The following is a 24,530-nucleotide window of genomic DNA, read 5'->3' on the forward strand; positions in this document are numbered from 1 at the left end:
GATCTACTCTACAGGCAAAAGGGTCCACACTTGTGTAGTATAAAGCAACAGGGTCCACAGTTGGCTGGTACATAATGACACAAGTTACTTGTAAATATATCTAAACTAAATCATGTAATTTTTTTTTGCTTCTAAAAGGATCTGTAAGTATGTATTTTGTAACTGAATATAAAAGGCTCAGCCGTTGTGGATGTCTTTACCATTTTATAGCTTGACACTGTGTTTAAAAAGGGGGCTACCCCAGTCCATTCTCATTGTTAACTTTTCAAATACATTCCCTGGCATGGCAGGATGATGTGAGATGAGAACATAGCCGGACAGAGCCAGCGGCATTGTTATTATACGTCAGTAGACAGCCAGACAACCTGAGGCACATCTGCATACATCTTGCGTGGCTAGCATCACTTGAGAATATGAATGGATGTACTCAAAACTTCCATTTAACAGTTTTTTACAAGCAAAAAAATGCCATGCAAGTTTTAGGTTTTATTTTTGAGGATTTAAAGTTTTTTTCTATTGGGAAAAGAATATTAAAACAAAAATGTTATTGTTTTTTTAAAAAGGAATAAAGTTTCATCATCATTGAATGATGCCTTTTCAGAAACCAATATTTGCATAAAATGAAGCAAATAATTTAAAAAATAGCTTTGCTGGTCCAAAGTCTTCTTTGTAAAACATCAGAGCCACTCAGAAATACTTAGAGGGCAACTGAGGAACTGAGTAGATTAGTTGTGTGAGAACATACAGTGAAAATCAGATTTTAACCGGTTTAAATAGTTAAGAATTCTGTATAGTTGCAGTGATTTGACAAAATTGCAGGGTCTCCCAGAATTCACAGGAATCAGCTGAATTTGGCATTTATTGTTATGGTTGAAATCCAATGTATGTGTGCCCATCTATAGGAATCCATTTTATTTGTCGCTCCACATTACAGAAAAGAGGTCCACACTTGAGTTGTATAAAGTGACATGAGTCCGCTGTTGGCTGGTATATAATGACACAAGTTCCATCTTAGATATATAGTATGAGTGACATTCCCATTTCAACATGGATAAATGACAAAGAATAGGAAAAAAGAAGTTAGATGCATTATTGTTCAAAGAAAATAATCTTACAAAATGTAATAATAAAATTATTTATTTTTTTAGGAAATTGGAGATAGAAATATCATTTTAGTTTTTTTTTAGTACATTGCTTTTTGAATCGTGCACCTGAATAAGTTTTTGAGTTGCTGTTTAAGAGTGTGCTCCTTTTACCTTGTGTTGAAAACACATTGACAACCCATCATGATATAAATGACTAGAGCAATCTTTAATGGTATTTATAATATGGGAGGTTTTGTGAGCAATCAGTTTGTCTCAGTTACAGGGATAAGTCAGTTAGAGGAATGATTAACCTCTGAAACCCTCTGTTCAACTGCTGAGATGAACTATTTCAAATTCTATAGGTTTTTGGCTGTACTTTTGGCTGTACTTTAACTTTAAATTCTAAAAAAGGAAGTCAGTCCACACTTTGTCCCTCTTGGCCTGTACAAAATGACACTTCTTGTTTTGTTTTGTTTTGTTTTGTTTTATATTTTCTCCAATGTTTAAATTAATCTTAAATCTGCATTAGACAGACAAATTGTATATACACATTACTAGATCTCAAGAAAACCAGAAACAACTACAACTACTAAAACAACTAAAGAAATATAAAACAGCCAACAATACAAAACTGCAGAACTAGGATCAAAATAGGATTCACTTTCAAGTAAAATAAAAAAATAGCAGCTGAGAGATTTGGATTGGATTGTCTGCTGTAATCACGACCTTTAAAGTCTTCTGTTGTAGGAGAGGGAACTGAGAGTTTTAAATGGGTGTACTGGCATGCAAAATTACCAGCACATTTATGGATTGTGTCTTTAACAGAGGCTGACTACTCATTTGTATTGGATTAAATGATTTGCCATCTCTCTGTGTGCATGCTGCAGTGACCAGAGGACTTATTATTATTCAACACAGTTTTGGTTTATATGAAGAATTTCAAATTCCTTAAAGGGTTTTTAGTTTATGATGTAAGCATTAAACAATCCTCCACATTGACTGAGTGGAGTGTCCAGCACCCATGTGCCTTTAAGGTTGCCTCTGAGAAAATGAGTGACTTGGAAGGTGAGGGGTCAGCGTGTGCAGCTCTGTGCCAGGCCTTGATTCTCTGCAGTGTGGGGGTTGGTTTCTTTGTTGTTGACGATGGTCAATAGGCCATTCCACATTAAGCTTCAGAGATGCTAATTTATATTAGCTAGAATGTTACATCCAACTCTGACTGCCTGAGACATGGGTCTGTCCCCTGTCCTGGGTTAAGCAAGTGGCACACAGTGCTTATTTTAGCTGGTACAACATCTCTGGATTATTGGGAAGAACATCCTAAAAGTTTACAGATTGGGCATATAATTCTCCTCAAATTCCCCACTAGCTTGAATACTGATACAAAAGTTGTACTTTTTTTTTACTGGATACTTAAATATTTGAACATATTTAATCACCTAATAATTACATGAATTTCATGGAAAACCATTGTGATGTTACATAGTTTATTGTGCTTAAGTTAACATTTAATTGTTCTAATCATAATAAAAGGTTTGGTTTCAATCATAGGAGTAAAACAAAACTAAAGAGTAAGAGTGATAAATCTGATCATCATGTTAAACATATTCAGGAAACAGAAATAAAATGTCAGAATGCAACATTGAGCCAAAGAAAAAACATGGTGGATTATTGTAGTTTTGTAACATAGGTTTTTATTATTGATCTGTAATGTTGAATTTATGTAGTCCATTTTTCACCTCCTGAACCCTTTTCATTTGAGCTGCAGTGATATAAATTTAAAAGGTTTGGTCATAAATCAGTTTGAACTTATATATGAAAATAAATAGTTTTCTAACCTATAAAACATTTAATGGGGGCAAGCGTATGCATGCTTAACACAGCTGAGAAACAAAGCATTTTTAAGTGACTGTAGATTTAAAACAGCAAATGCAACTTTAAAATGGCCTCCCAAATAATATGTCAAGATCCACTACATGATATTTTAACAGTTTAACAATATACCATCAGTAGTGTATCAGTGTATCAGCGTACCATCAGTAGTTGCAATTTATTTATTAGTTATCAAGTAGTATTGACAAAAGTGAAATTAACAGTCTGTTAACAGCCAGCTTAGGAAAGATGACACTGACATGTAAAATTACCAGCACATTTATGGAGCGAAATGCATCCCTAAAGGAGGTTAAATATTCATTTGTTTGTGAAAAAATTGTTGTTCATCTCTCTAAGATGTTAAACATTTGATTCAGTGGTGCTCTGCATTATTAAGTAAGCAATCACATGGTGTTATAGATATATTGTTAGATTTATGAGCCTTCAGTTGATGAAGCTGACAAAAATATGTAATTTCCTCTACACTGAAGAGGTGGAGTGACCAGCACCATATGATTCTCAGATCCTAACTTTGAATGTTGGAACAGTGGAGACTGCTGCCACTGAGAAGTGAGTGACCTGCAGTGAGTGAGGGGTTTGACTCTGTGCAATCAGTCTGTGAAAATCTGTCAGGCCTTGATTCCCTGCAGTGCGGGGATGGTTTCTTCTAGCTGACGATGGTCGTTAGCACATGACACATTGAGCTAAGGGGTTGCTAACTTCTCATATCCAAGATGCTGTATCTGATTTAGACTGACTGAAACGTGGCTTATTCCCCCATCCTGGGTTTAACAAGTAGCACACACTGCTTATCTTGGTTAGTACAACATCCCTGGATTATTGGGAAGAACACCCTGAAATTGTACGATGGCATACAATTCTCCACTTTAATTCCCATTTTAAATACTGTTTTTTTTTTTTCAAAACTTTACTTTACTATTATGGATATTTAAGTAGTTGAACATATTCAGTTACCTAATGATTACATCTGTTATTTCATGACATACCATTTTGATGTTGCACAGGTTATTGCCTCAAGTTTACATTTCATTATTCTAATTATAATAAAAGGTTCTGTTTTAACTAAAGAGGTAAAACAATACTACAGAATTAGATACTCTGTAAAGCATCTACAAACATTATTTAGATAGTTAAAATGTTGTCAATGGTTATTGATTGTATGGAGTAAAACTAATTTGGCCCTTTTAAATGTTTTATAGGTGAGCTACATAAAGAGTACATGTTTGTGTCCTGATTGTGTGATTATCATTTTAAACACATATATGAACAGAAAGTCAATGTTGACATGCAACTTTGAGCCAAAGATAAATGTAGTGGGTTATTGTTGTAACCTATTAAAAATTTAATGAAGGGCAAACGTGTATGTATACTTTACAAAGTGCATAGAAAGACATTATTTATTAAGTGACTCAAAAGATTTAAATAGCAACTGCAACTTTATAATGGTCTTCCAAATAGTATTTCAAGATCTGCTACATGGTATTTGTTAACAGTTTAACAGTTTATTACCATTAGCAGTTGCAACTTTATAGAAACCATCCAAACAATGTTTATAAACAGTTTTCAAACCAACTATTAATAGTTAACAAAGTGTTATAAATATTTGGTCTATCTATCCAAGAGATATTTATATTGTATAATTTACTTTTTTTGTTTTTACAAAGGTTTACAAATTAGTTGGAAACCATTAATACTTAGTTTATGTATTTATACAAGACTGTATAAGTCTTGGTATTTGACTAATAAAATAGTAATCTATAACATTACTTATAATGGGTAAAGTTAATTAGTTATCATTTCTTCATTGGTTATCAAGGAGTATTGACAAAAGTATAATTAACAGTCAGTTAACAAATTATTAATGATGCCTATAATACAGTATTGCCAGCTTCAGAAAGATGATACCGACACGTAAAATTACCACATTTATGGAGTAAGATGCATCCCTAAAAGAGCCAGAGTATTCATATGTGTGAAAAAAAATGTTATTCATCTCTGTATGATCTATGTACATTTGATTCAGTGGCTTTGTGCATTCTTTAGAAAGCAATATGTCTTTATTACATTCACACACAGTTTTATAGATATATTTTTATATTTACTTGGCCTTCAGTTGATGAAGTGGACAAAAATATGTAATTTCTTCTACACTGAAGAGGTGGAGTGACCAGCACCCATATGATTCTCAGATCCTAACTTTGAGTGTTGAACAGTGGAGACTGCTGCCACTGAGAAGTGAGTGACCTGCAGTGGGTGAGGGGTTTGATTCTCTGCAAGTCAGCCTGTGAAAATCTGTCAGGCCTTGATTCACTGCAGTGCGGGGGATGGTTTCTTCTAGCTGACGATGGTCGTTATGGTGCGTGAGGACATTACACATTGGGCTTCAGGGTTGCTTACTTCTCATATCCTAGATGTTGTATCTGACTGAAACATGGCTTTCCTCTTTCCTGTGTTAAACAAGTGGATGTTGGGTAAGATAATGTTAAACTGTAAAGAGTAGAAATACAAGCAGAATTCCACATTTGTCGTCAATTGCACAATTGACTACAAGCTATTCAAAAAAAGGAGTTAAACATGTTTTTCACATGAAGAAACATCTGCTGGGAAGTGACATAATAACCACATGTATGTAATATCACTGAAATAATTGAAAGGTAATTATTTATTAAGTGGCCCTCTAAAGCAGTAGGGCATCTTGGCTCTCAGTGGCTCTGTTTGTCTGAATTTTTTACGCAATGCCCATCAGAAACACATTAACGATTAGTTAAACTTTAAGTGCTAAGAGTTGTTTCAGTTGACAACACTGGAATGTAAAGACCTGTAAAGCTGAGTGTCAATGTAAACTTATTTTAGCAATCTCACATGCCTTCATGCACACTCTCTGTGCATGATGACAATGCTGTATACCAGCCCTGTATTTGCCAACTAATTTACAACTTTATGTGTTACCAACTATAGTTATCAAAAACAACCAAAAAATAGATATAACAATAATAAAAACTTAGTTCTGGGTTGCACAAACCTCTTTGAATGGAGTCAACAGAAGATAACTAGTGAAGGCCCATTCATAGATGTGTATCCTGCTGTGATGGTTTTGAGATGAGGTGTTGGTGGCTCATCACCATTTCAATGCCATCAAAAACACTAACATACCAGTTAAACTTTAAGTGCTAAAGAAAGGTTTTAGTTCACACTGTAATTTAAAGTCCTGTAAAGCTGAGTGTCATTGTGAACTTATCGTATTATTATATTATTTATTATGTGCCTTTCACTTCATGCACACTCTTTGTGCACTGTGACAATGCTGCATGCCAGTGTGTGTAGTATATGTTATAGACTGTAGTCATTAAAAAACAAACATCTTTGAATGGGGTCTAGATTAGATAATGCTAAAAATATACTTACAAACACAGGTGTTTCATCCATCACTAAAAACTATTCATTTTGAACACAATGGAACACATTACAAAACAAGATATTTGGTGTTCAAATCCATTACCTATCATAATAGCATGAAAAGATTCAGAGAACCTTGAGAAATACATAAAAGAGACAAGGCTAAAAACCAAAAATGAATGGCCATGACCTTTGACCCATAAAGCTGCACTGCATTAAATACCAACATGACTGAAGGATATCACAAAATGAGCTCGGGGACACTAAAAACCACTGACAGTGGACACAGTTTATCACTGTATCTATAAATGCAAATTAAGACTTAACTATGCAAAGTGAAAGCCAGATATCAGCAAAATCCAGAAACACTGCCAACTTCCCCGGACCTGAGCTCATCTGTCACGTCACAGTGAATATTAAGACAAGTTATAATTGTGTTCACATTATAGCCTTTATTTTAAAAGCTACAATGGCAACATTTCTGGTGCCAATTTACTAAACAATGAGAAGCTTTTACTGAATAGATACATTTTTGTATTAGATATTTTTCTCTTTACAAAATGCACCTTTCTAGTTCTTTTTCATTAATCTATGGTGGAGTGTGAATATCACTCTGTCCCTATCAAAAGGGAACTTGTGTCATTATGTACCAGCCAACTTGGGACCACCCATTAAGCTTTATTCTATATGTGTGGCCCTTTTTTCTGTAATGTTGATCAACAAAGAAAATGCATTCTTATGCATATAAATTGAAAGCACGCACATACATTGTAAAAGAGATCCTGTGCTTGTAATAACTCTTAATGGGAATTTCCAGTAAAAGTCTGATAATAAATCTATTTTTATGATTAATCAGCAAATACTGTTGCTGACCTTTATATCGTTTTGGTCCTTTCTGGGAAACCCTTCATTGTAAAGGTGAACATCTAAAGTAGGAATTCAGTATGTTTTTTCCATGGCCAAGGGATCAGCCAGTATGTGTGATATCTCTGATGTAGACACTAGAGAAAGAAGTCTCAGACTTGTAATGTCATGAAGTATAAAGTCTGGAGCTGCTCCTTCTGCTCATCGAGAGCCTAATTTTGGGGACCAACAGAATGTTTGTTATCCTTAAACCCAAATGAACTTTATTATATTGGTGTTGTCAGTTCTGTAACAGAAAATGTTCCCATATACTTATAACATTGTTCTGGCTGTTCTCAGTGTCATCTAGAAATCTTTCACAATTTCATATCAATGGAGCAACTCTACACTTTATATCACATGACATCACAAGCACTCCAGTTTTGGATATGGGAATGCGAAGTTGCCCATGTTTACTAATGTTTTTAGACTGCCTTAGATCATAGAAATAATATGTATGTATTTTAGAAATGGGCATAATTTCCCATTAATACAGTATCAAGCCATAAAAAGGTTAAGCCAGCCACTAAAGTTGAGCCTTTATATTCTGTTACACAAACATACTAACAAATCATATTTGAAGAAGAAATGTAACATTATTCAGATGAGATTTTTTTTACAAGTATTAGTAAATATGTTTGTATGTGCTTTACATGGTTGAGTGTGAGCGTCACTCCGTGCTATCTAGAAGGAACTTGTGACATTATGTACCAGCCAACAGTGGACTCATGTCATTATATCCTACTCAAGGGTGGACCTTCTTCTGTAATGTGCACCAACAAACAAGTTGCATTTCTTTAAGTACAGACTGAGAACACAAGTATATTGAAAACTTGATTGACATTCACTACTTGTGAAAACTGGTCAGGTAAGTATTTTGGAAATTGAACAATTTTAAAGGTCAAGTCAAAGTTTGATGTTACATAATTTTAATTTAAAACTCCTTTTTTAGTTTTCTTACAAAAGGAAATGGAGTGTGGACATTTTTTTTCTTTTTAGAGTGCAAAGTTCAAAGAGTACAAACAGAAGTCGACTTATGAAGGCCCATTCATAGATGTGTATCCTGTTGTGATGGTTTTTGAGATGAGTTGTTGGTGGCTCATCACCATTTCAATGCCCATCAAAAACACTAACATACCAGTTAAACTTTAAGTGCTAAAGAAAAGTTTCAGTTTACAATACTGGAATGTAAAGTCCTGTAAGCTGAGTGTCATTGTGAACTTATCGTAACATTTATTATGTGCCTTTCACTTCACGCACACTCTCTGTGCACTGTGACAATGCTGCATGCCAGTGTGTGTAGTATGTGTTACAGACTGTAGTCATTAAAAAACAAACATCTTTGAATGGGGTCTAGATTAGATAATGCTAAAATGACCTTTGACCCATAAAGCTGCACTGCATTAAATACCAACATGTTATCACAAAATGAGCTTGGGGACACTGAAAACCACTGACAGTGAACACAGTTCATCACTGCATCTATAAATGCAATTTAAGACTCTACTATGCTAAGTGAAAGCCAGATTCAACAAAATCCAGAAACGCCACTGACTTCTCTGGACCTGAGCTCATCTGTCATGTCACAGTTTGATTTCTTTCTTTTGGAAGCAAACAGCTTAAGTCTAGTCACAGACTTGTGTTAAATCATTTTATAGTGATTAATTAATTAAAATAAATATATTATTTATTAAAATAAGTAATTATATTGCTGATCATTTATGTATAATGTTACTCGTTTATAGATTTATTTTTCTGAATTTTTGGTGATACATTGGTAGTTACAATTGGTCTGGTCTAAATATACATATATATATATATATATATATATATATATATATATATATATATAAAAAAAAGACAAAAATAAAGTTATTAACAATAAATAGAAAGATAAAACTGAATTCACAGGATTATGGGAGCCTTCTTTAAAAGATATACTTTGCTTTGGCAGTATTATTTCTGTAATATTTATTATCACAAAAATGTTGATATATTGCAAGCAATAAAGTTTACATACCCATTTTAAAGATACAAATGAAGTTTTAGTGAAAAAGAAGCACTCTATAGGTGAGAGAACCAGGATAAACCAGTTTGACTGCAGTATATGGATGTCCCCCTTTGATAGGCAGGCGTCGCTCAAGGCTTCAGGTCCCCTCTTGGCAATTTCTTTAAAAATTGTAAAAATCACATTTGCAGTAATATTGTGAAAGAAGACCTCAAAAGTAAATTTTCAATTCTAGTTTTGTATTTTTAAAATTACTGCTAATAAAGGTTCCTCTTGGATAGTACACTTAGATAGTCCCCTATTATTCATGTTCGCATGTATGTGTGTGTGTGTGTGTGTGTGTGTGTGTGTGTGTGTGTGTGTGTGTGTGTGTGTGTGTGTGTGTGTGTGTGTGTGTGTGTGTGTGCGTGCGTGCGTGCGTGCGTGCGTGCGTGCGTGCGTGCGTGCGTGTGTGTGCGCATACTTGAATGCATCAGTGTCAGTGCCAAGGTGTAGGCCATTGTTGTCTTGGCCCAAAACAAGCTGCTGTCAGCCCCCCCAACACATGAAGAGACAGGCAGTGAGCACAGTGGAGATGCAGGGTGGATGGAGGGGAAAGGAAAAAGAAAGGAGAGGAATAGAAGAGAAAAGAGAGTGAGGGAAAGAAAAAGAGGACAGCTGAAGGAGAAGGATTAGACAGCTGTTTACTGCCATCTCTGGGGGCCAGCAGCAGTCAAAGCTAAGGAGTTTGTCAGCCTTTGGTCACACTATCCAGTTTGCTTTTCATCTCTGCCATTTCCCCCCTCTCCCTCTCTGTCACTTGTGTTGTGGTTTCAAACCAGCATAACACACTTTCTTTCTTTTCCCAGATTTTGGGGTAGTTCTTAGTTACCTCTGCCAAGAAGGTAATTTTTGGGTTTGTTTGTTTGTCAGCAAATTACGGAAAAATACCAGCCTCATTTTTATAAAACTTTGCGGGGTGAAGCATGAGCAAAGGAATAGCCTGTTAGATTTTGGAGTAGATCCAATTCACGGAGCAGACACAAGAATTATTTTTCCCTCTAGTAACATGGCAAGATAGGGCATTTGGCCTTGGCGGAATAAGTGGCGTACATCTTAAAATCCTGTTGGTGGTGGAGAAGTTTGTTAGACACTTGAAAAAATATAATTACTCCATATCACAGTCCACATTTCCAGGCACCAGTAATCCTTTGGGTACATAGTAGCTCAAACTTCATACAGAAAGCAGTATATGGAGTACTCAGGGACAGTGGTTTCATGGGAACCGGTGCAATTGTAATAATGCTTTTTTTTTTTTTTTTAACTAAGATGTGGCGATGGAAACGTGAATCCACAAATATCATGCAATAAATTATACTCTTAGTCATATCCACATTTGAATTGTCTGCATAAACTTAAACAGAGCTATTAAAGAAAAATGTTAAGACTATACACTTAATGAGAACAAGAAATATTATTGACTGCATTAGACTGCATCTAAAAGTATACAATAAATGCACAGCTAAGCTAACGAGGCATTCATTCAGTCATCTTTTTTCTTAGCAAAAATGACCAAAATCCACAAATTATAGCAGATCAGTTGTGTAAATTTGTTGCTGTACTGAAGATCTGGGCGTTCTGGACTGTTTGTCGGGCTAAACAAGCACTTGGAAGATGTCAATGTGGACTCTGGGAAATTATAATTTTAAGCTCTTCCTGACATTTTATTGACAAATTGATTGAGAAAAATCAGCAGATTCTTCAGTTATTGATAATGGTTAGAAACAGTTTCTACCTGTAATTTTTATGTTCTTGTTTTTACAATTCAATTTTCTCCTCTCTTTTTAGCCTAAATTGTTTTATACTGTTATTAAACATTTGATCTTTTGAGTAATCCGTATACTATGTTCTTCAAATGTTACAGTATTGATACATTTGATCTGTTATTTGATATTTATATTCCCTACTGAATGATGTATACCTATTTAGTTGAACTTAAGGCCCTGTGTTTTTGATATTAGCATCTATTAGATTAGTCTGTTGGGTGAAAATATATTATCTTTTGATATTTTTAGATGGACAATTCTTGTTTGAAGATAAAAAAAATCAAAACTTAATTTATCCTGAGGGAAACCGATGTGCAGAAGTTGCAGTGAAAGTTGTTAAAAGTGCAAATGTAAAGTAATGGTGAAGAGCCCAGTTTGGGGTTTTGTTAACGTTTAATGGAGCTGACTGACCTTTTTTGTTGGACTGCTTGGAGGTGCTGCTGGTGCCCTTTGACTTGTGGGTTTACATACAATGATTTTTTCCTGAAGAAGGTCAGACGTCGTGAGGTGATTGTGTGTTGTGTGGATTTTTTTTTTACTTTTGTAGCTGCACAGAGCTAAAATGGATATATTGATGCAGGAGAACTGTTTGCTGTGATATTAAATATGCACTGAGGTAACTAGCAAAGCATGTTGCTTTTCTCACTGCGCAGAAAAAGCTTAACCTTACCCACACCCTTTTGAACAGTGATCAGTGAACAAGTCAAAACACACACACTGACACACACAAACACACTCATACACACACACACCCTGCAGACAGCTCTGCATTCTCCCAACTGATTTTCAAAGGCTCGGCATCCATTCTGTGTTTGCTCTCCGCTCGCTCCCTGACTGCTCTTTCATCATCCACCCGTCATCTGAAAAGCATCTTAAATGATTATGTTTTAGCTTCTCCCTTTTTTCTTTTTTTTTCATACTTAATCTCGCCTTCATGTTCACACTCCATTTGGCTTGACAGCGCAAAGGTGAATCATGAAAGCCTTTTTTTGTTTCAGATTTATGTCATTTTCATTGCGTAAGCTCCGCCGCTCCGTGCCTGTGCGCTTGTCGGGGACCCGATATGTAACGCAACATGATTTCTGCTGTTGCTGTTCGAGCTGGCTCCTCTTGAGGTGAAGAGACATGCACAGAGAGAGAGAGAGGGAGAGAGAGAGAGGAAAGGTGGGGATTTGACTCTGGGGATTTTGCTCACAAATCATCCAGTTGTTTTTTAGGGTTTTTTTTTTTTTTTTTGAAATTTGCAATTAGAGCATTGGCTAAGTGTTCTACTCTGCCTATTAATCCCCAACAATTAATGTGTGTGGCTCCATGAAACATATTGGCAACTTTCTTAAAGTGAGATTAATTTGGCAGACAGGAAGCTGAGTGGGCCTTTGTGGAACTGGTTATCTTTCCTTAGCACATTGGTCTAAGCTCTCCAAGCCTGGTGGAACGAAGAGTGTGTGAGTGCAGAGGGAGTGTGATGCAATGTAGGTCATTTGGATGGTGTGAACATCACAAGCTTTTTAGATTGCTTTTCTTGATTGTTTGCAAAATTGGCCAGGGAGAAAAAGAGTGAAGCTATTTGTTTTCCAAGACGCTGCATTAACATAATTGATTCTTGGTTGTATTCAGTATACCTGCATGTGACTAACCAAAGATCCTGCACTTCTGCTTTTAGCTCTCTGTCCGGTCGAATCGTTGGAGGCGTTTGGTGGTTCTTTACCCTCATCATCATCTCATCCTATACTGCCAACTTGGCTGCCTTCCTAACAGTGGAGAGGATGGTGTCTCCTATAGAGAGTGCAGAGGATTTGGCCAAGCAGACGGAGATCGCCTATGGAACGCTGGATGCCGGCTCTACCAAAGAATTCTTCAGGGTGAGACACCAAGACTCAATCACTCATTTGACTGATCAATTGACGCTAACCTACATTAACCTACAATACATTGCATTTTTTGCAACTGGCTTACAGCAAAATCCATCCTTTAATGTGAAGCAGCAGCAGTAGAAAATGTTGGTTTTGCATTATCAGTAACCTAATACAGCTCTGCTACAGAGTGAACATGAACCACTGAGGCTGACGTCAATAATATAAAATTACAAATAGTGACCCCGGATTACATGAATGCTTCATTTCCTGTTAAATCGAGTGTGGGAATGACGGACTCCACCACTAAACATGAAAACCACTATGTAGAGAGTTAAAAATAGAATGGGAATATTCTAAATGGCTATTGATTAAAAAATGGCAACCACAGTAACTTAAATAAATCTTTTAGGAATTAAAACAGAATAATACAGCATTTAAAGAGGACATATCCTCATTTTCTGTCATATATTTCATGCTAAAATGTCAGATGTTTATATTAAAGTGGCCAAAGTAGGTAAACATCTTTAAAAGTAATCCCTGTAAGCAAAAACCTCAGGCTTCAGACCATTCTGAATACTCTTTTTCCAGTAGTTTTTTCTACTCTGGTGGCTACAGTATGACATTATAGTATGCAGGATTTCTTTATGTCATATGCTCCAGGCACACTGTGTTTACAGTTTGTAGACTATACTGCTGCTTGTAGCACTATACTAACGCAAGGAAAAAATGTAATCTTGGTTGCATATGTTGTTAATTTATCCCCAGTTTCAGATCAAATATCTATTGGAACATATCTGGTTATGAAAATGTAGGTTTAGAAGCTTTTATTGACATCTTTTTGGGTTAAAAAGAGCTGCTATACTCCATTACAATCACTCCTTGGCTGCAAGTAAAGTGCTACATGTAGCTACATGCTAACATCAGGAAAACATGTAAACTTGGTTGCTGATGTTGTTATTTTCACTCCTATTTTGGATTACATTCTGCTGGAGCATTTCAATAAGGCAGAACATTTCAGACAGAGGGTGAATACAGGTTTATTCAGACAGACATTTTGAGAAAAGTAAAGTGTTTCTTGAACATTAAAATGTTCTTTTGGAAACCCAAAATAACATATGAACCTGAAAATGTGCATAATGGGTACCCTTTTAGTATTCAACCTGACAGTGTCTTTTCTTTCTCTGTCTTCCCATGTCTCTCGTTAACAATTCTGGCTGTCAGAGGTCGAAGATTGCTGTGTTTGAGAAAATGTGGTCCTACATGAAGGCAGCTGACCCGTCTGTGTTTGTCAAGACGACAGACGAGGGCGTGATGAGAGTCAGGAAGTCCAAGGGCAAGTATGCCTACCTGTTGGAGTCTACAATGAACGAGTACATAGAGCAGAGAAAACCGTGTGATACAATGAAGGTGGGAGGAAACCTGGACTCTAAAGGTTATGGCATCGCTACACCCAAGGGCTCCCCTCTCAGGTAAACCTCTGCCACTGCAGCGTGGCTGGATAAAAGCCTTCAAGTGCTTTTATTGGAGATCGTGCATGAGCATCATCTGTCACCTGTTGATTTGTCCATCACTCTCAGTTCTTGCAGCCTAAAATATACAAGAACGTAAATATATCAGTTTCTCCTTTTTTAGAAATTCCATGCATTTTGATTCATTCATGCATCTTGTTAATTATAACACAACATGTCAGTATAAGTTCCAGTTTGAATCTATTATAACCAGACATAGATGGCATGCCATTTATTTCTACAGTATTTCCTTATACCTTTTTCTTCTTTTGTTCATAGTTTGCATTCTGTCACAAAGACATGTACAATCTCATTTTGCCCATTTTCACCACTGACAGCCATCTTTGTTCGTGCCTGCATACATATGTATGCAGCAAGCCTATCCATAGCTGACTCATGAGCACTAGCAGGAGTGTAAAGTAGGACTATGAGATTTCTGGTCCTCTTTAAGCGACACTTGTTTTCCTGTTGCCCTCTAATTAAATTCTAAACCTTCTTCATGAGCGCTTGTGGTAGCTGTTTTCATGTCTGCTGTGAATCTGAAGCCTCCCCTCCAACACACAGAAATGCTCAAACAAAATGTAAATGCACCTCTCACAAACCAACAGGGCCCTTGAAAGCAGGATTGCAGCTTAAATGACCACATCCCATACGGCTACTTTTCCACTTACGCTAAGGCTCGCACCTTGAATGTGAAGTCAGCGGAGTTGAATTTAGATTTGACACATTCAATGTGATAATTGACGTAATGAACGATAATTCAAGCTGGATATACTTTCCTGCCATCGATGTCCAAGAGCAGCAGCTGTCTTTTCATATTACATTAACACCCTTAACCAAGTTCCCATTCATATTTCTCTTGCAACTACAGAGAGAGCGCGGGAGCTGGTGGCATCTGAAGCTTTTAATCTATCTCTAATAGGCCTCATTCATTTTAATGAAAGGAACCATATGGGGAGATTTTATTCAAACTCTCTGAGGATTCATTCGGGGTTCCACCTTGGTTGACAGCCAAAGGTCAGAACCCGCTGACTAGAAGTGTTGCCTATGTCTTATTCAATAGCTCCATTGAAACCAGATAGAAATTACTTTTCATACAGCAAGTAAGTGCTATTATAGTGACAAGATAACAGGTGAAATTAATCTGCTTTCAAGTCATATGGTCAGATTGATGCAAACCTACAATGTAGACATAAGATGCTGCTGAGGATGGCCCCATTAGCTCTCTCTCCCTCTCTCTCTCTCTCTCTCTCTCTCTCGCTCTCTCTCTCTCTCTCTCTCTCTCTCTCTCTCTCTCTGTTAATTATCAGAAGAGTGGTGGATGTTATTCTCTGGCCATTCACAGATGTCACATGCAGAGTTTCATCAACCAATAACAAACATTCATGACTGAAAATTATGTATTACAGACGGGAAATTTTGACAAGACTTTTTATGGTTAGGGTTAGGGTAGAAATTTACATGTTTAAGCTGCTAACCTGGGATCTGACATCTGTGAATATCCAGTGAATTCAAAGTGCTTAGTTCAGTTATACCTGCAATGCATTATTACATTAACTTGCACAAAGTCCTGAATATTAGGGATGCAATGATTCATTTTTATACCTAAACTCAGGGTGTCTGGTGATAGCAAGTATAGATCTTATACCAGTGCTACTTCTTTTAATTGCAGTTTTATTACCATGTTCTGAGCTGAGGACAGACAACTATCAAGTTTATATATTTGACTACTTTTAATGTGCACAGTTCTCACAATGTTCGCAGTTCTCACTATGAGATATGTGTAATTACCGACCTTACAAAAATCATAAATGCTACTGTGTTCATGCAATATTTTGAAACAACTTCCAGACAAAAAATGCAGACAATCTAGAAAACGTATTCACATCACCTTTGTCAATATTAACTAACTAGGAATGAAGATGGGTTTGTTTTGATCCACCTCTATTATTCATTAACATTTTCAATTTGCACTTAGAAAACCTGAGTGAAAACACCAAGAAAAATTGAAAAAATCTTGAAAGATTGCAAAAAGGTTTTTATGCTTGGCAGAGGTGAAAAGGGTGGTGTTTGGATAAAAGGCAAATGCGTCTAAGTGCAAGAGGAACAGATGCAGCAAATAAATGATGACGGACAGTCATGATGTACTATCATTGCATAGGCCACTGCAAGCTACATAATTTCTGGAGGCTTCCAGCACACTTTCAAACCCAGTACTGTTACCAGAACTTCTCCAAGAGAACATTGCTGTTATAAGAGATGTTCAAAACTCTCTATCTCCAACGTCCAGTGTGCACTCCCTTTTACATATACAGTTTTCCTTCATTTGAGGTTTGACTGGCACTCATCTCGTTGCACATTCCTCTGCAGTGGCACCTTACTGGAGAATAAGCATCACCTACTGCTCAACTCAGTAAACAAACTCCCAATATTTGCATAACGATGTAAAGCCACATACATTTGCATTTCTCTTTTGCAGATTGTCTGAACATTGGTTAAAAATTGAGCTACATTTGGGTAGAACAGGACAGAAAAGAAATTATTTGAGTACATAATGTGATACCTGATATGCTCATGAAAGATCAATGCATCCCTGCTGATTTTACGTAAATATATATAATATCCATAATGCAGTGCAGGCCTATTTGAATGCAGCACTTTGAAAATAAAGACACTAAAATTAACTAACTCTTCATTTTACAGGATGTACTGACGGCCTGTCTTCAGACTACACTCTGTGATCAGTCTGTAAAATGTTCTGTATATATTCTCCCTACTTCATTTCTGACATGTATGATGTCCAGCCACCCCCATGCCTGCCTGACTGTTTACCCCATCCCACCAGACATACTGACCAAACTAACCAATGACCTGCAGGTCTCCATGTCCACACACTTTGACTTCTTTCTTTCTGTCTGCGCCCACCGGGCTGAGAAAGAATTCAGAGGTTTTACCAGCTCTGAGGATACCTGTGTTCCCTACAGCTGTGTTGTGCACTCAAGGGTTGGGGGATAAAAACTCTTCTGTGTCTGCTCGCAAGAAAGGCAGAATATCACCAAACTAAATTGCTGTTGCACAGAAGAATTGACTCTGATTTGAGGGAAAAAGACAATCTGGCAAATTTCTTTTATGCAAATTCTGATTGCAGATTGTGCCTTTCTGTGATTTGCGGATGGAGAGAGTCTTTGTCCCCCAGCCAGTCAGCTATAGGAAATACACACACACACTCACCAGAGAGAGAGAGAGAGAGCAGGCCTTGGGGAGATGCTTTGGATGAGGTGGTTCATATAGATTTAGGACTGCGTCTATAGTTGGTCACATAGTTTCCTCTCAGCCAGTTTCAGAAACAGACCTGTTGTGGAATTGAACCTGACAGTTAAAGCATTGAAAGCCTCTGTCTGCATTTGTCTCGGCTGATAGTTATAAATTAATCAACGCAGGCTTCTATTCACCACGTTGCAGTTATGGGTTGAATATTGATAGGTTAGTTACCATAGCAATCTGTATGCTGGTGCCACTGAAAGGAAATTACCATCTGTAGACCGACTTCCGCATCCAAGGCATCTTCATTTATAGTGTCTGCTCTGCCTCCTTCTGAGGCCCCTGCTTGGTAAAACCTGACTCTACTGCTGTATGGGCGCTCAGCATCTCAGCCCACTGCAGATAACATGTGCATCTAAAGCCAGCCCTCCTGCTTCATATCAGTAGTAATATGCAGGAGTTTCTAAGTCAATGTTGTCATAATCACCACCACCACCATGCGACAAATCTCTCTATATCTGTCCCATAGAGTGTCTCCTAATGGCTCTCATTTTATATTATTTTCAAGAAACCCAGTAAACCTGGCAGTGTTAAAACTGAACGAGCAGGGCCTCTTGGACAAATTGAAAAACAAGTGGTGGTACGACAAGGGAGAGTGCGGCAGCGGGGGCGGGGACTCCAAGGTCAGAGCCAGTTTGATAAACCCTGCGGGTAACCCACCACCACTGGGAGTGGGGGGTTATGGGGAGGGGGGTAACCGGCAGGCTCACGCTGCAATACCACTCTGGCATCACTTAATCTCTCTGTGGTGTGGCGAAGGGCAAAGGAAAAGTGCCGAGGGGGGGGGGGGGGTGTATTTGGCCTGCGGTAGCTGGATTTGAAAACCACAGAGGGGGATAGTTTGTATCATCTCCCCTTCTTAAACAAAATGAACATCAATGACTTAAAATTGATCAGTGTGCAGTAATTAAAGCAGCTGGGTCCCTGGTGTTCAATGATGTTTTAAAAGCTTGTTTGTCCATTTAGTTAGGCTTCAGAATTTGTTCCGATTTAGTTAACCTTTTCTTTTGACAAAAAATCTGTGTTGCATAAGTGAGGGTAAGCAGTGTGCCGGTTACCCAAAGTGATATTGTAATACACATCTACTGCCCTAGGGAGCAAGCCAACCAAGATAGATGGAGTATTAATGCATATCACTTTGACTCTGCTGTTTCTAATCATGTTAATGCTATATATATATGTGTGTGTGTGTCTGTGTGTGTGTGTGTGTTGTGTGTGTGGAAAGTTTTTTAAGCATTGAAGTGTGTATGTATTTGCTGCTCTGTGTCTCTGAATCAATAACATAAAATAACATGGTATAATATGTTATTTATGTTATTTCCTTATGGTTGGAAGAATCCCAGTAAACCTAGCGGTGTTGAAACTCAATGAGCAAGCCGTCTTAGACAAACTGAAAAACAAATGGTGGTACGATAAAGGGGAGTGTGGCAGCAAGGACTCCGGAAGAAAGGTTAGTCTCCAACCCAAACCTGTCACCTCACAGCACAACCCTGCCCTGAACCTAGACCAGCTCCCAAATCCAGCCCTCAGCCTCTATTACACCGAGCAATACTCCCCATGTGTTTCTGGAAGTATTATCGTATTGGCCCGAACATAAGATGATCTTCAGTTTTGCAACATGTTTAACAATAAAGACTTTAAAGATGAGAAACACTGAATGTAAAAATGTAGGCAGATACACTAACTTTTTTTAGTCAGATTATTTTAATAAATAAAGATGCTGTAAATAATAAGTTAAAAAAACACACAAAAAACAACACATACATTTTTTTTCCAGTAAAGTTATTTATAGTGCGAAATATGCTTTTTGTTGTATTTATTAATTCATTGAAGATGCTTAAAGATAAATGCAAAAAAATTCTGAAACAAATAGTTTGATTAAATCACTAAAGCTTTAATCAATAAGAAAAATTATTTGTTATCAAATTAAATCAAAACAAATCACTCAAGATGATACGCACTCTTTCTCTTCTACCTCTTTTACTGCCAGTACTGCTGCTGTTTTCAGTAAAGCATTACTGCTACTATTACTACCATAATATCTGCTGTTGTTGCTATTTTTACAACTAAAGCAACACCTACTGATGAAACAGCCCGTTCTCATTGCTAGGGCATCAAAACCAGCAGCCCGGTCAGTGGCCAACACCTTCTGAGTCCGATGTCACAAGGCACCCTGTTGCGTCTGTGTATGATGTATCTGGGTTTTCAAATAACTCCAATGTAAAACCCATCCACATCGATGATGTAGTATAAAGTGAGAGAAAGTTGTGACATGAAAGCTGTCAAATGTGACATACATGTCACATTTGACAGCTTTCATGTGACATATACGTACATCACAACCATCAATTCTTAACTTACTTTGGTTATGTAACAAAACTGTTTTTTTTTTTTAACCCAAACCACAATGCTTTTTCTAACCTATGAAAGCAGCAGATGGGGGTTTTTTTTGTTTGTTTTGTATTTTTTACGAAATGCATTTAATGAGTGGAAATTGACACATTGTCCCTGAGCATCCGAAACTGACACTAAAGAGGTACCTAGAGCGTCACAATTTTAGGCATAGGGCCACTGACCAAGCTGTTGTGTAGTTGAGTTGGTAATGAGAACAGAGAATGGGTTGGCTGAAAGCTTTAATGCCATCATCTGTAAGCACTTTTTTTTAAAATGTAGGAAGCAGTTAAATTTGTTTCTTTTTTTTAGTTTGCTTTTTTGTAACATTAACATGAGGCAGTAGAAGACCTTTATAGGTTAAAGAGAGCCAATGTAACTTTTGCTGAGCAGCAGCCAGTGTCAATTAAAATACCATGGTAAATGCTAAAGCACAGTGTGTAACAGAAGTAGAAATAGAACAGGGTCATAAAGTCAGCATCCTGATTCAGTAATGTCAGCTACACAGCAGTTACTGTCTATCAAATCTATCTATCAAAAGCTGAAACCATTGTCTTATATTCGGGCCAGTACTCTGGTGATACTCTTGTGTCTATTCTTTCCCACTGAGTCTGTGTTGTCAGAGGTTTAATGTTCATTACCAGCGTGTAAAAAAACATTGTGTGGTGGATTAGTCAGGATTGTTACAATGGTTTGTTATATTTAAATATAGCAACTACAGTTACCATCTAAGTTGAAAAATCCTCTTAGAATACATTTCCAACCCCCAAACACACACATATATGCACACACACACACAGAGCTCAAGTGTGATGATAACCTTGAGTTTGTACTGTCAATTGAATATGAATCACTCTGAAAACAATTTGTAAGTCCTTCTCAAGGAGAAAGAATAAAGCAAAGAAACACAGTGAGGGAGACAAATTATGATATTGGCCACTGACCTTTGCTGAACCCTTTAAAAGTGTTGAGCCATAACCTTTGCATTCTGGTCTTATAGTGATCCTAACCCTAACTTTCTCACTTAAAGTGCATATGTGGATGCATACCCTGTCATTCTGCCCGGTCGACCAAAATGTGCACCCAGTCTGCCACTATACACATGCATTTACAACACTGTTTCAAAAACCAGTCCCCCCTGACAGAAAAGCTTTGTAGCGTAGGTACCTCTGTAAGTGTTTGTCAGCTGGCTGAAAAGTGCCAAAAGAGTTTTTCTTCTTTTTCTGTGCTTACATTTTGATACTTAAAGTGCAGGAGTGTCAAACTATGTGCTGTGATGGGCTCAGTGTCCAGGGATCACGCTAAAAAGAAACAGAGAATATTTTATTAGCTCTTTTAATTTAGCTGAAGACTCACAGCAAGGAATTCCGTGTAAGGAGAGATATTTTTGCTGTACAGTTGCATAAGTCTATATTTAAGTAGGGTTTACTGAGAAATGTTAAATACCAGCCCAGAAGGAAATGTTTGAATTGTATGTTTCTGCAAACTAGGGTTACATGTGTATGGTCTATTAGTATCATATCAACATTTCTTAAGGGATGTGACTCAGATTTCATGTATATATGATGAGAAAGCCATCTTTTATGGAAGACAGCATTACGGATGGTGACATGGCTGCCAAGCATGACCACTGTTTAATAACTACACAGGCACTTTTTAACAAGAGTTCCAAATGTACAGTGCCAACATTCATTCTGGCAACTGGGTCATAAATCCACATAATAGGTGGTTGCGAATAGAAATTTGCTTCTAAGGAATAACTTGGCACTTTGGTAAATAAGCTCATTCACTCTCCTAATGAAAGTTAGATGAGAAGACTTATACCACTCTCATATATGTACGCGAAATCTGCTAGCAGCTACTTAGCTTAGCTAAGCATACAGTATAAAAACAGGAAAAATGCAAGCAAGTCTCTGTCCCGAGGTAACAAATTCTGCCTTCCAGTCATATAAAGCTCCTTTATTAGCACATTATGTATCATTTATAAATCCAAAAAACAAAGTGTAAAAGAAAAACTAAGTGCCAAGACAAACCATGTCATTTTAGCACTTCAGTTTTTGTACGTCTTACACAAAGTTAAACACACCAACTGTTAGCTATTTACAATCTTTATGCTTACCTAAAATAACTTGCTGTTGGCTTTAGCTTAGCATTTAACATATATGGATGACAGCATGCTGTCATCTAACTCTTGGCGAGAAGTGGAGACACTTTTAATATCTGAGAGATACTCACATCCTGAATATGTGATACTTTTATTTGCAGTCATATCCTCAACTGCTTAAAAAAAAAGCACTAACACACTCTTAGTCACTCAGTAGCTTTTTTTTGGGGGGGGGGGTGTAATTGTATTTTGAAGTTTAGACACATACATATTTATATTTATTCTAAAACATTTCTAAGGATTTTGCCTCTAGGTCCAACTCAGGGAAGTTTGTCAAGTCATCTTAAAATTCACCCCATGTTGTCTGTGTTTAGACACCCTGTAAACTCTCCATCGCACATAGTTTGACACACATGCCTTAGAATAAAACCTAGTTTCCATGTGACATTATTCTCCACAAGTACAATAATTTCAGATATTAAAGAAATAACATCCATGTTAGACCCCACTGTTCCATGAGTTAAGTTTTAACGAATCCTGTTCATTACAGACCATAAATAGGCAAAAATGTAAGTAGGTGCCACATCAATAGAGAATAATGAGCTATAATATGGAGCAATGTCCGACTAAAGACTTTTTTTGTGCTGTTGCTGCATGAACGCATGTGTTGTGGGGTGTTAATACTCTTTACCTCTACCTCTCCCCTCACAAAATGTTGTTTGGAGAAAATAGTTGTGTATCAGTATTTAGTCTCAAAACCTCAGTGTGTAGGATTTAGGAGCATCTATTGGCAGAAGTGGAATGTAATAATCAGAATTATGTTTTCATTAATAATAACCTGAAAATAAGAATTGTTGCATTTCAGTTAGTTTAGAATGAGTCATTTATATCTACATAAGGGAGCAGGTCAGCTTCCATAAAGTCCACCATTTTCTACAGTAGCCTAGAATGGACAAACCATACACTGGCTCTAGAGAGGGCCCTTCCTGTTTTTACGTTACTTGAAGGCTACCGTATATACTTGGAAAGGAAGAGGTGAGGGAATGGGTTTTTATTTGATTGTAATCTGCAGCTTTACCACTAGATGCAACTAAATCATACACACTGCTCCTTTAAGGGATTAATATAGGCATTGTTTAAACTGCTATAGATCAGAATTTATTTTCATTATCTGAGGCCTGTCTCACAAAGCGAGTGCAATACTGTCTGGCTTTTAAACAGTTCTCAGTAATATGGCTGACCTTTTAATATGCAGAGTAGCATGGAACAGGAAAACAAGAAGGTTTGTCTTTTTCTCTTAAAAAGAAAAAAAACAGGATGAATGAATATAAGAAAAACATTGAAATGTTTCATTAATGTTGCTTGTGTTTAAGTAGAGAGGAGTCACAGCAGGAGTATGATTGGTTAAATTAAAAATGACTTGATAAAGGCCTGTGACCAAACTGTAGCTTGAATAAATCACTGGGAGCTAATTTTCAGTGTGCAGACATCCTCTGGTTTTTAAATTAAAAAAGCTGATCACTGCTTGTCATTAGGCTGCAGTCAGAATACTTTGTAGAGTCTTTTTTATATGACAGTGTCTTCATGAAGTCGCCTCTGATTCTCTGGTTCAGCAGTGAGGGAACATGAGCTCAACAGACATTTAACAAGTCACTGAAGGTGAAGGAATCTCAATACAAAGCAGTGATTTTATTAATGTCTTTTACAGCTACCCAATGTGCTTACCGTAAAAAACCTCTTTTATAGCCAGAGAGGAACACTGACTACACTACAGATCTTATATATAGAATATTTCTGACAGGATAAATTATTTTAGGAGCAATAAAGCAAAATGATTACACCAGTTTGTGTAGAGTTACTCTCGAGTTGCTATTTAGTATCTGCCATTTTAAGTAAAGGTAGTTTTTTGTCCTTATTTTGTGGGTGCTTTCTTTGTGAAACTGAAAAGGCAGATTTATTCAGCTAACATGATAAAACCTACTTTGTGAGACAGGCCTCCAAAATATGTTTATATTGTGCATGTTTTGTTTTTTGTTTGTTTTTGTTTTTGTATGTTTTTTTGTATGTGTGTGTCTTGTCCACTTGTCTTGTACTATAGATGTTGTATACATGACTAGACTTTGTCTCATTGTGTGCCAAATCAGTCAGGGTCATCTCCGTACTGTATATGTGTGTGAGTGTGGATGTGTATGATTGTTATGTTTTGTTAATTGTGGGGTCCCAACAAAGTGGCAACCTTTGGGGGTGAAAAATGAAGACA

General features: G+C 37.0%; 1 protein-coding gene across 6 annotated transcripts in view; it reads left to right on the plus strand.

Moving 5' to 3' along the window:
• Positions 1 to 24,530, plus strand: part of gria1a (glutamate receptor, ionotropic, AMPA 1a) — a 96,779-nt gene that overhangs the window by 66,716 nt on the left and 5,533 nt on the right. For 2 of the 6 annotated variants that reach the window (XM_088081287.1, XM_088081285.1), the window contains exons 12-14: positions 12,754 to 12,952; positions 14,168 to 14,415; positions 19,111 to 19,225. In XM_088081287.1, the coding sequence (XP_087937413.1) occupies positions 12,754 to 12,952; positions 14,168 to 14,415; positions 19,111 to 19,225 (562 nt within the window). Of the gene's footprint in view, positions 1 to 12,753; positions 12,953 to 14,167; positions 14,416 to 18,283; positions 18,399 to 19,110; positions 19,226 to 24,530 lie in introns of all 6 variants that reach the window. The other 4 variants (XM_088081286.1, XM_042492814.2, XR_015777298.1 and 1 more) reach the window with 2 other exon arrangements.

The sequence above is a fragment of the Plectropomus leopardus genome, chromosome 8 (assembly GCF_026936395.1).
Source record: "Plectropomus leopardus strain MGB_pleo_1.0 chromosome 8, ASM2693639v1, whole genome shotgun sequence".
NCBI lineage: Eukaryota > Metazoa > Chordata > Actinopteri > Perciformes > Serranidae > Plectropomus > Plectropomus leopardus.